This window comes from Monodon monoceros, unplaced genomic scaffold (assembly GCF_005190385.1).
Source record: "Monodon monoceros isolate NGI ecotype Baffin Bay Population unplaced genomic scaffold, NGI_Narwhal_1 Super_Scaffold_14, whole genome shotgun sequence".
NCBI lineage: Eukaryota > Metazoa > Chordata > Mammalia > Artiodactyla > Monodontidae > Monodon > Monodon monoceros.
Genome location: NW_021703770.1, coordinates 34,946,546 through 34,958,811, shown reverse-complemented (window position 1 = coordinate 34,958,811; position 12,266 = coordinate 34,946,546). Strand labels below are relative to the sequence as shown.

At 40.4% G+C, this 12,266-nt stretch overlaps 1 protein-coding gene across 1 annotated transcript in view; it reads right to left on the bottom strand.

Moving 5' to 3' along the window:
• The window catches only part of STK3 (serine/threonine kinase 3), a 324,871-nt gene extending 324,270 nt beyond the window's left edge, over positions 1–601 (bottom strand). The window contains exon 1 of the mRNA XM_029222626.1: positions 380–601. Coding sequence (XP_029078459.1) covers positions 380–405 — 26 coding nt within the window. The 5' untranslated portion in view covers positions 406–601. The remainder of the gene's footprint in view (positions 1–379) is intronic.
• Between the last annotated feature and the right edge of the window lie 11,665 nt (positions 602–12,266).

Sequence of the window (12,266 nt, the reverse complement as noted above, 5' to 3'; positions counted from 1 at the left end):
GCAATATTATGGAAAACATTTGACAGGAAAGCCTACGTGGTTGTAAGCAGCCCAATAATTTCCAAGTTTTACGTCTCCCAGTTCGTGAACTTGCCACGAGGGAAAACTCCACCCGCCCCAGGAGTCCGGCCGCCGGGCGCCCAGCGCTGCCCACCGACTCTCCACCCGCGCCAGGCCCGGCGGGCCGCGGGGGAAGCGAGGCTCGGCCTCCCCTCGGGCCCCCTCGCCCCACGGACAGATGCGGCTCGGCACTCGGACCCGCCTCGCGACCCCCGGCGCGCCCGGCTCAGGGCCCCACAGTCTGGGAGAGGTGTCTCAGTCCCCCCCGGGCCTAGCCGCCCCCGCCCCCCTCCTTCTCCCCACGCCCCGCGTTCGTTACCTCTTGGGCGCCGGCGGCTGCTCCATGGCGGCTGGGGCAGAAGGAGGTACCAGGTGGCCGGCGAAGGTCGGAGCGGGCAAAGAGCCGGGTCACCGGCCGACCGAGCCCGGGGAACCACAGAAGGAAACTCCAGGAACTCCAACCAACTTCCCCGTAACTCCGCAGCGGATCCCCCGCCCGCTGGCAAGTGCGGCGCCTCCCGACCCGCCCCGCCCCTCGGCCGTCGGCCGCCGGTTGCGGGTGGGGAAGGGTGGGCGGAGCCATGCGCTGGAGAGAGTGACTGGTGGGCGGAGTCGAGGGCGGAGGGTGGGGCCGGTCCTAGTGCAGGGGAGAAAAGGAGCTGGGACTGGAAGGGCGAGAGGGTGAGGCCTAGTCAGGACCCAGAGCCTCTCTCTGCTGGCCTGGGGCACGTTGCTTTGAAGTGGCCCAAAGCTGCCGCTCCTCACTTGCCTTCATTGCTTTTGCCCCAGTCTGATTTGACTCATTTCTCTGGATTTCCCAAGGATACCTCCCAAACATCTTGAGCAGTCGTTTGAAGTACTGCTAACTGCCCACGCTCCCCTCTCTAGTTCTCATTATAATTATTGGTTATGTCTTCCCCCAGCCATCCCCCAGTAATAGGGATACTTCTGGAAATTCTTGTTTGATTTGATTGTGGACAAACTCCTCACAATAATTAGGTCTAATTACAAAGAAAATAATTACTGCAGTGAGATCTCTCATGCACTAGATTCAGTGTGCTGTGGCCTTACCAGCTGTTCAACTGGGTAACCTGGCAAAACTATCACAAATTATAGTGCATGGAAAAGTATTCAATTAGACCCCTCCTTGCATCCATATTGTGTGTGTACCGCTTAACCTTAAATTTCATCTATAAATATCTTTCTTATGACCATACACAGCTGCTATGTAATGACTTTGCTTGTTTTTGTCAGAAATTGTCAAGATGTAGTAGCATAGAGTTTTTTGACGATTCGAGCAAAGAATATGAAGAGAATATTGTAAACATTAATCCAAATTACACTTGTCTATTAACAGTCTTTTTGCATTATTTTAAGTTTTGCTATGTAATAAACTTACATGATTTATTTTCAAACCATTATATTCTCCCCCAAACTTAGTTATTTTAAATTTGTTAAGACCATTCATTGTTGAAACCTAAAGTCAAATTCTGTGAACAAGAGAGATTATTACAGAATTTATACTTATTTGCATTTATTAAAGATCCACAGAATAACAGTTTGGAAGTAACAAGACAATCATTAAGATGTCAAAGCTAGGAAGAACCTTTGAAATTATTTCATTCTATCCCTCACTCTGTCCTCATCCCCAACACTGCTAGTCCCTTTGGGCCTATGGGTGGTAACAGTCTGCAATTCCCAGATTCCTCCTCTATTCTCTACATTCCCCTAGACCTCAACCCTCCTCATATGACCCTAATTTGAGTGTACCTTCAAAAGGGTTTCCTAATGGAACCGTAACTGAGACACCCATAAAGAAGGCTTGTGGAAGGAGGAGGAATAATATCAGAAAATAAATCTCTGCGGTCTCCCCTCAGTTTGAAAGGGAGAGAACTAACAATTGTTGTATGACCCCAATGGGATCAGACACTTGGCCTACATTATCTCATTAAACCCTTAAAACTGCCTTGTTAGGTAGTTATTCCTGCTTTAGGTGAAGAAACTGAGGTTCAGATGGGTGGAGGGAATTACCCTAGGCCAAACAGAAAATCTGCATTCTAACTCATGCCTTTGTAACTCCAAAGCCATGCCTTATCCCGCTGTAAGTCAGTCAATATATATTTACTGAGCACTTATGTATGCAGGCACTGTTCTCAGTGCTGGGGATTCATCAGTAAAGAAAATAGACAAAAAATTCCTGCCCTCATAGGGTTTACATTCTAGTTAGGGGAACATAATAAGACAAATAAGTAAATAATCAATAATGTTAGGTACTGAAAACTGGTCAGGAAGAAAAATAAAATGGGGAAAGGGAATATAAAGTGGAAACAAGGGGTGAAATTTAGTAAGGGTGGCCAGGGAAGGCCTTAATGAGAGGGTGACTTAGGAGGAAGTATGGGGAGAGCCATGCAGATTGCTATAGGAAGAGAACTGTCAGGCCAAAGGAACAGTAAGTTCAAAGGCCTGAGGCCAGTGTGCCCGGCGTGTTCTGTGTTACTGAATAAAAGGAATTGTTTTTCTCCTGAATTACTCAGGAAAAAAAAAATTGTCTCAAGTGTCTGTTTTAATTTGTGGAAAGCCAGCCTGAAGATTCCAAGAAGGAAAGAATAGAAATCATCATTCAACCTGCAAATGAGAGGCAACAGAATTCATGAACAGATAAAAGCTGTAGAAAAATCTAAGATTTAGATAAGGGTCACTCAGCTTCACTTAACTGTGAAAGCAGCATAATCTGTTTCTGCTTCCAACCGTTCCAGTTAGAATCAAAATCAAGTATGCACTTTAATTATACTAGTGAACAGCTCACCACAATTCCCAAACTGAGTGCTCTAAGAGAAATAGGAGAGAAAGCTTCAGTTTGGGACCCAGTTCCTCTGAATAACAAAAGTGCATTCCTTGTCACTGAATATATACACCGCCATGTTTTATAGGTAGAAAAATATTAAAAATTTTTTAAAAAAATTTTCCTTGCTATACTAGTTGCTGCTGTTTATTGAAACTACAAGTTTGTATTACTCTTTTTTCTCAATTTTCTAATTATTTGAAAAATAATACTAATTAACAACTGTTAAACTTTCTTACCTGGAAGAGTTTGGGACAAAGAGAAAGCTCTCTCAAATATATTACATTATGTAACTTTTTCTTTGCAGGGAAGTGTTTCCTTTCAAGAGGCAGCTTTACAAAGCACTTTCTCTTGATCTGTTGTCTCTTTTCTAACTTAATTTTATAGTTAGCCTGGAACTAGCATGTTGCATTTCAATTCAACCACTATCCTCTTTTCTCATAGCAATCTTAAATTTTTATTTCATTTATTTGTTTCACTTATTCCCCAATAAGAACAGTATCTTTTTGTGTGTGTGTGTGGTACGCAGGCCTCTCACTGTTGTGGCCTCTCCCGTTGCGGAGCACAGGCTCCGGACGTGCAGGCTCAGCGGCCATGGCTCACAGGCCCAGCCGCTCCGCAGCATGTGGGATCTTCCCGGACCGGGGCACGAACCTGTGTCCCCTGCATCAGCAGGCGGACTCTCAACCACTGCGCCACCAGGGAAGCCCTCTAAATGACTTTTAAAACAAGAAGCCTAGAGATGGCCTTCCAAGGTTTGATTAATTCTTTGATTTCCTTCTATTTCCTGCCCTACTGTGCACTACAGGGTCTCCTTGGCCTATTTCCCCTCCCCTCAAATGATGGCTGTCACAGTTCAGGCACCACATGGAGACAGGACAATGTCCATCAATAGAAGGTTATTTCTTTCTGAATACCACTTTTTAAGATGGTGGAAAAGACTATTCTAAAAGCCCTTCTACAGACTCTCCTTCATATTCTGTTGGCCAGAAGTATGTCACAGACTTATCCGTGAGAAAGAAAATGGTGTCACGAAAACCTGTATAGACTAGTTGCAATTCACCCCATGGGGGTGGGCTTGGAGCTGAGGCTAGGACCAGCCTTCCCAGAAGCTTATGGCAAGGAGAAGCATGAGAGAAGAACAAAAACTGAGATTCTTTACTAACAAAGAATGGAGGAATTTTTATTAGGCAACAGCCTACAATGTCTGTGAAAAATAAGTACCTAGAATGTGACAGTCACTGAATAAATGCTTGCTGAATCAGTGAATAGATTTCCACACAAAGAAAACATCAAGAATTTTAAGAGACATAGATAATTTATAAACTCCATGTTAAGTGAAAGTAAGTGTACCTTTTGTCATTTTATTTCCACTCAGTTCCAAATTCATCCTTCATTGCCTGCTCTGTAAAAATGGAGCTAGGTCCAGTAAATATTTTTCTTTATCAGGTGGTAAGACAAATCAAGCTTTGTCACTAAAGGACTGTGGAGAGACATTACAAAAGCAAAGTTTTCCTTCCTGGTTGTTGTGTATTCCATTGGCTCTGTCCCAGGGGCTGCTTCCCTGGGTTCCGGTAGTGCATGCAGGCAACAGCATGCAGTGGCCAAGTGTTTCCCTCCCCACCATAACTTCGCCCTCCTTTGGCCACTTTGGCTGCAGAGTGCCTCCAGTGAGACACCTCACCGTGAATAGCTTTCCCCAGCAACCTAAAATTTTCAGAAAGTTCCAGAGGGCAGATTTTTGGCAAGTTCCACTAGCATGGCACCACAGCAACTCCTTCATTCAGTGAGACATAGCTGTGCTCTCTCCAACAAGGTTTGCATCTCAACCTGGGGTGGGGGGTGGCCTCTTCTTTGGGTGCTCCATTTCAGCCCCAGAAAAGTACTGCTACTGATTACTGCTATTCCTATATTCTTTAGAGTTCTCTTTGCTTCTTAGCCAATCCCTTGTTACTCCAATCCCCTGTTATAGTTAAAAATTCTTTCCATTAAACTTTCTCTATTCAAATAACCATGTGCTCTCTGTCTCTTGTGGTTTCTGTATCAGATTGGACCTTGACTAATACAGAGAATAATAGCAAAGAATCTCAGGCCTCACTGTAAACTCAGAAAAAGGATTAATAAGACTGATTTCATTTTCAGCTCAATGCATAATTATCTACACAATCACTAGGACTTATGGAGGAAAAGATATATTTTGAAGATATGGACCTTGTGCTCTAAGAATATGGTTTGGTTGAAAATATAGAATATAGAGACTAGAAAATATAGAATATAGAATATATATTTTCTAGAATATATATATTCTAGTTCAAATTGATATGGGCTGGAGCTCAGCAAAACAAAAATGCCTTCCATTTTACAAAACCCACCCTCCTTATACGTCACTTAGAAGGAGAAAATCAGTTTCTGTTATATACAAATATAAGTTCCAGAACAAGCTAAAGATCTCTCAAAACACAGCAATGATTGATTAAGACACTAAACCTGGGGACAGAGTGAAGGAAAAGAAAGAAATCAATACTAAGAACCTGGTAAACTCCACGACTTAAAGCCTTTCCATGGTCAACCTTTAGTTAAATTAATGTAAGGAACCTATTGTCAATAAACTAATCAAGGCTATGCTTTCATAATTTCTCTTTTTATATTTTTGTTTCTTTAAATTTCTTTTTATTCCTACCTATGGTCTGTGAATAATTTCTAATTTGTCTTGATTAAATTAAGCAGAAAGAAAACTGTTTACTTACTTCTAGGCCAGGAAAGCTAGAAGACTACTCCTACACAGATATGCAGTGGTGACAGCAGTTAATGCTGTTGGAAAACTGGACAATAAGACTTACAGAGAAGTTGGAATAAAATTGAGCCACCCTTACGGCAGTCATGTGATAGATTCAAACTGAACTTAAATCCAACTTCACAAAGCTTGGAAAGATATAGATTTTCAGGAACAATCTCACGGACGTACTGAGGAAGGACTCATATGACACATTAACAAAGCACAGCTTCCTAAAAATCTTCTTTACCCATCTTTCTCCCTTAAATTTTCATGAGAGCTATCCAAATTGCTTCTCCCTTGTTCTCTCTTATACTCACCCTTCCTCTCCCTCATCTTGCTGGTACTTCAAGCCCTTTCCTGCAGAGAATAGTTTGACGTCCTTCTCTTCAATTCCATAGCTCTTCTAGCTCTTCTTATCTCGGTCAACACAACATAGTCCTGCGAGACAAGAAATGAAGGATCCTTCCCATAAGGGGGCCAGGGAAGCAGGAAGGAGAAAGATTGTGAATATTCAAACTTCAATATTTTTGTCCCTATCAAACATTCTTTCAATCAACATTTACTTATTAAGTTGCCAGGCATAGACAACGAGGTTTGGCCCCTACCCTGAAACTACAGGGTTTTCCCATTAAAAGTTTTACCTTGCTCTGTCTTTTGAATTTCTTTCTAAAGGAAGTGATTCTCTTACAAGAGGTAATTTTTTGCTTAATGAAGTAGTTATTTTACAAAAATTACCCATGGAATACTTTTACATGGCTAATTTCCCTCAAGCATTTAAGCTATGGTTTCAATTTCAGTGTTCACTGAGAAAGAGGTTAAGATAACCATGGTTTTTATAATCTCTTTTGAAACAACTAATCAAAGGTATTAGAAAAAATTGTCTTAAGGGTATCTTGCTAATAAATCACCACTGACAAAGGTGGATTATCTCTTCAGATTTGCCACAAATGAAGTGGGGGAGAGTAAGAGAGAATCTTCTGAACACCACAGATTTATGCTTGGTAAACTGAAATTATCTTTTAAAATGTAATTCAAGAATAAAAGCATTGAAAACATAGATAAACATAACTTACTAATTTCTGACTGTATTAGTTATCTATTGCTGCATAACAAATTACCCCATTATTATTTCATAGTTTCTGTAAGTCAGGAATCCAGGTGCAGCTTAGCAAGACCCTCCAGCCCAGAGTCTTTCAAAGGCTACAGTCAAAGTGTTGGCCAGGGCCACAATCACCTCCAGATTTAATTTGTAAATTTAGAGTAATCCCGTTTTTTGGTTTTTTTTTTTAATCTTGAGAAGATTTTTTAGAATTGAACAAGCTAAGGCTCAAGTTTAAAGAGAAGAGAAAATACAGAAAAAGAGCTCATAAATTTTGGGGGAAAAAAGAGAACAATGAAGAAAGACTTGCCCCACTAGATGGCAAAACATAGGATAAAATTGTAGTAATTAAAACAGCATGGTATTAATTCAGAAACAGCTAAATTAATATATGTGATGAATACTGAGCCTAGAACAGAATGATTTTTGTATGGAAATGTTTATGATAAAGTAACATTTCATATCACAGAGCAAAGAATGAACCACTCAGTAAATTGTATGAGCACAACTGACTATCTATTTGGAAAAATAAATAAATAATATTAGATCTCTGTTGATATACCCCTGTATCAGGCTTCTTTATATTGCAAGCAGCTGAAGACCCAGACCAAACTGCCTTATACAACAAAGGGTTCATTTAAATGGAAGACCCAGAGATAGAGCCGACTGTAGGGTTGCTTTGATTTAGTGGCTCAATACTGACATGAAAGACACTGGGAGGTTTTGTTTATTTATTTTTGTCTTCTTTTTCCGTCTCTGGGTTTTGACTTCTGCAATGCCAGCTTCATTCTAAGGCTAAATTTCTGCCAAAGGTTCAGTCTTCATATCTGTATACCAGACGGCCCAAAAGGAGAAAAGCACTATTTTTCGGTAGCTCCCTAAAAAGAAGGAGAAACCTCCTCTTCCAAAGAACTTCCACAACCTCCCTTCTTGTCTCATTGGCTCAAGCTGTCAGCCTGACCTATTTCCCAACATGCAATGATTTGGCTTACACCTTAACAAATGATTGGCTTATCTGAATAAATCAGTGTGGGGAGATGGATGCGAATTCTCTCTTTGGTTTAAAATAGCAGGACCCTCTTTTAGAGCTATGGGTGGTGTCAATTTCCACTATGACCACCCCAAACGAAAGAAATGCCTATTACACAAAAGAGGAAAGAAAGAAAGCCTCCATGTCCACTATGACAATATATCAGAATAAATTCCAAATGCGTTAAAGATCCAACTGGTTGAGTTTCCCTGGTGGCGCAGTGGTTGAGAGTCCGCCTGCCGATGCAAGGGACACGGGTTCGTGCCCCAGTCCGGGAAAATCCCACATGCCGCGGAGTGGCTGCGCCCGTGAGCCATGGCCGCTGAGCCTGCGCGTCCGGAGCCTGTTGCTCCGCAACGGGAGAGGACACAACAGTGAGAGGCCCGCGTACCGCGAAAGAAAAAAAAGATCCAACTGGTTAAAAACAGACAAACAGGGTGCTCTATGCTCTACACTCTACGCTCAAGGAAGTAGAGCAGAACTCCTCACACTACAAGTACGATCTGCATATAGTGGTTTCCTTCCAAAGAGTACAGTATGAAAAGGGGAGAAAGAGTAACTTTTCAGTAGGGAAACACCACCTCAGCCAGGTGATCAAGGTTAACAACAGTAATCAGTCATATTGGTTGTAGGTACCATTGATATGATGCGATGAAAAGGGCATTTTACAAAACTCTGTGATCTTCCTCTCCAAAATACAAAACCCGAGTGTCATTATGAGAAAACCATCAGACAAATCCCAACTGAGGTCCATTCTACAAAATACCTGACCATTACTCCTCAAAACTGTCAAGATCATCATCAAAAACAAGAAAAAGTCTGAAAAACTGTCACAGACCAGACTAGGCTAAGGAGACAAAATGGCTAAATGTAATGAGGTATCCCAAATATACTGGGAGTCCTTGAACAGAAAAAGAACATTAGGTAAAAACTTGAAGAAATATGAATAAAGTATAGGCTTCAGTTAATAATAATATCAATATTGGCTCATTAATTGTGACAAATGTACCATGCTAACTTAACATGTTAATAATAGGGGAGACTGGGCTTGGGCTATATGGAAACTCCCCGTACTACCTTCACAACTTTTTTGTAAATCTAAAACTATTCTAAAATTAGAAGCTTATTCTTAAATGTTTTAAACACATTAAAGACATCCAAGATATGTTTTAGAAAAGAATAGAAAAGAATATTTTAATAATCATAGATAGAAAACGATCTGACAAGCAAAATGCAAAACTCAGAAAGCAGAAAGGAAAAATTGAACAGATCTGACTACATAAGAACTGAAAACTTTCATAAGAAAGACAATAACCAAAGTTAATAGATACCCAACAATGAAATAAAAGTATCTGAAACATATATATTAGATGAAGGACTCATATCTAGAATACAAAGATAGAGAAAGAAACTAATTAGGAAACGACAGTCTAAGTAGACAAATGGGGGAAGCATCTAAAGTGATAAAATCACAGAAGAAATTCAAATGATAAGTAAACATGAAAGGATGCTCAACCTCACCAATAATCAGGAAAATGCAAATGAAGCAAGACCAATGTTTTTAAGTCATTGGAAAGGTAAAGGGAGGGGGAAGGGGAAAAGGAAGACAGCAGTAGAGAGAGTATATGATTGCTACTCAGAGCAACTTGCATTTATAACCTTATAAGTGTGAGATTACATAAATCACAGCAAGATCCTTTTTGACCCACCTCCTAGAGAAATGGAAATGAAAACAGAAATAAACAAATGGGACCTAATGAAACTTAAAAGCTTTTGCACAGCAAAGGAAACGACAAACAAGACCAAAAGACAACTCTCAGAATGGGAGAAAATATTTGCAAATGAAGCAACTGACAAAGGATTAATCTCCAAAATTTACAAGCAGCTCATGCAGCTCAATATCAAAAAAACAAACAACCCAATCCAAAAATGGGCAGAAGACCTAAAGAGGCATTTCTCCAAAGAAGATATACAGATTGCCAACAAACACGTGAAAGAATGCTCAACATCATTAATCATTAGAGAAATGCAAATCAAAACTACAATGAGGGGGCTTCCCTGGTGGCGCAGTGGTTGAGAGTCTGCCTGCCGATGCAGGGGACACGGGCTCATGCCCCAGTCCGGGAAGATCCCACATGCCGCGGAAGGGCTAGGTCCGTGAGCCATGGCCGCTGAGCCTGCACGTCCGGAACCTGTGCTCTGCAAAGGGAGAGGCCACAACAGTGAGGGGCCCGCATAGCGCAAAAAAAAAAAAAAACTACAATGAGATATCATCTCACACTGGTCAGAATGGCCATCATCAAAAAATCTAGAAACAATAAATGCTGGAAAGGGTGTGGAGAAAAGGGAACACTCTTGTACTATTGGTGGGAATGTAAATTGATACAGCCACTCTGGAGAACAGTATGGAGGTTCCTTAAAAAACTAAAAATAGAACTACCATATGACCCAGCAATCCCACTACTAGGCATATACCCTGAGAAAACCAGCATTCAAAAAGAGTCATGTACCAAAATGTTCATTGCAGTTCTATTTACAACAGCCAGGACATGGAAGCAACCTAAGTGTCCATCAACAGATGAATGGATAAAGAAGATGTGGCACATATATACAATGGAATATTACTCAGCCATAAAAAGAAACGAAATTGAGTTATTTGTAGTGAGGTGGATGGACCTAGAGTCTGTCATACAGAGTAAAGTAAGTCAGAAAGAGAAAAAGAAATACCGTATGCTAACACATATATATGGAATCTAAGAAGAAAAAAAAAAAGAAATAAAAAAAAGGTCATGAAGAACCTAGAGGCAAGACAGGAATAAAGACACAGACCTACTAGAGAATGGACTTGAGGATATGGGGAGGGGGACGGGTAAGCTGTGACAAAGTGAGAGAGTGGCATGGACATAAATACACTACCAAACGTAAAATAGATAGCTAGTGGGAAGCAGCCGTGTAGCACAGGGAGATCAGCTTGGTGCTTCTTGACCACCTAGAGGGGTGGGATAGGGAGGGTAGGAGGGAGGGAGATGCAAGAGGGAAGAGATATGGGAACATATGTATATGTATAACTGATTCACTTTGTTATAAAGCAGAAACTAACACACCATTGTAAAGCAATTATACTCCAATAAAGATGTTAAAAAAAAAAAAGTGTGAGATTAAAAACTATATAGCTGCTCAAGGTTTCAGGAAGCCCACAGTAGACAAGCTGTAAAGTGTGCTGCAAAGCTGAATACAAAACCTAGTGAGGTAGAATGAAAATAATCACTACCTTTGTTTAGGAAACTATCTTGATAAGCTTCTTTGGGTTGGGAAGGTGGCGCCCAAAGATTTGCTCTAAAACGAGGCGATATGTAAACAAAGATCTAGAAACAGAATTGGAAATGTATATAAATTCCTAATGTCTTTGGACTCAGGAAGAGATTTAGTAAAGCACTAAATAGAAGCAGAATTAGGTTTGACTGCCATACCACTGAAGTGTATTCAGGAAGACACTAAATGGCCTCAAGGCTACGCATATTTTTAAACTTGCGTTAAATTTCATCTTTCCTTAAAAATTAAGTGCTGGTAACAAGTAGCTAGTTAATATTTATTCTAGGCTTAGGGAATGGTTATTTTTATAGAAAAAATATAGTTGTAGAAAAGTTTAGGCTGTCAGCCTTAGTTGTCCACAGCTGGAGGAAGACTAGCTTTTGGCATGCGGCCATGTCCAAGCTCAACCACTTACCTGAGGGTACCAAATTCTAGGCATGGTGCCTAGGAGGAAATAAATAGCCTCATATGTTTTAACTTATAAAGTCATGGCAAGCATCAAATATGGATAGGGTTAATTAAACTTACTCCACAAATATATGAATATTAGCAGGAGAGGGTGCCCCTTCAAGCTTCAAGAGGCAATATTACAAACAGAAAGTGCTATGGTTTTATAATAGGAATTATAATAGTAATTCACAAATCCATGCACTCATATAGGTTGAAAATACAAACAAATTTGAGACCGGTATTGTAATCATCATAATTATCTCTAATATTATCACAGACTATGGATCCATTATAAGCTTTTTTTTTTAAGGAAAAGGAAATTCCAGGCATACTCCAAATATTTTTAAAGTATCATAATGGAGAATAATCACTTTTTCCCACAAAGCCCCCTTTTACTCTTGTAGACTTCTTCTCCGTGGTCATTACCATCATCCTTATCATCACCACCATCATCATCAACACTTACTGAACATTCACTCTGTGCTAAGAGCTTTACATTAATTTTCTTATTTTAAAGTGTGAGATCTTTTAAAAATGCAAGTAATTCTGGATGTTATTACCCGTTTACACAGTGGCAGCAATCTTAAAGCAAGTTCCTTTGGGAATAGAACACAGAACATTAAACCTGAGAACTGAAGGGAAGGTGGCATGAAAGACAAAAAACAAAAATGAATTTTCCTTCCTTCACAATTTTGCT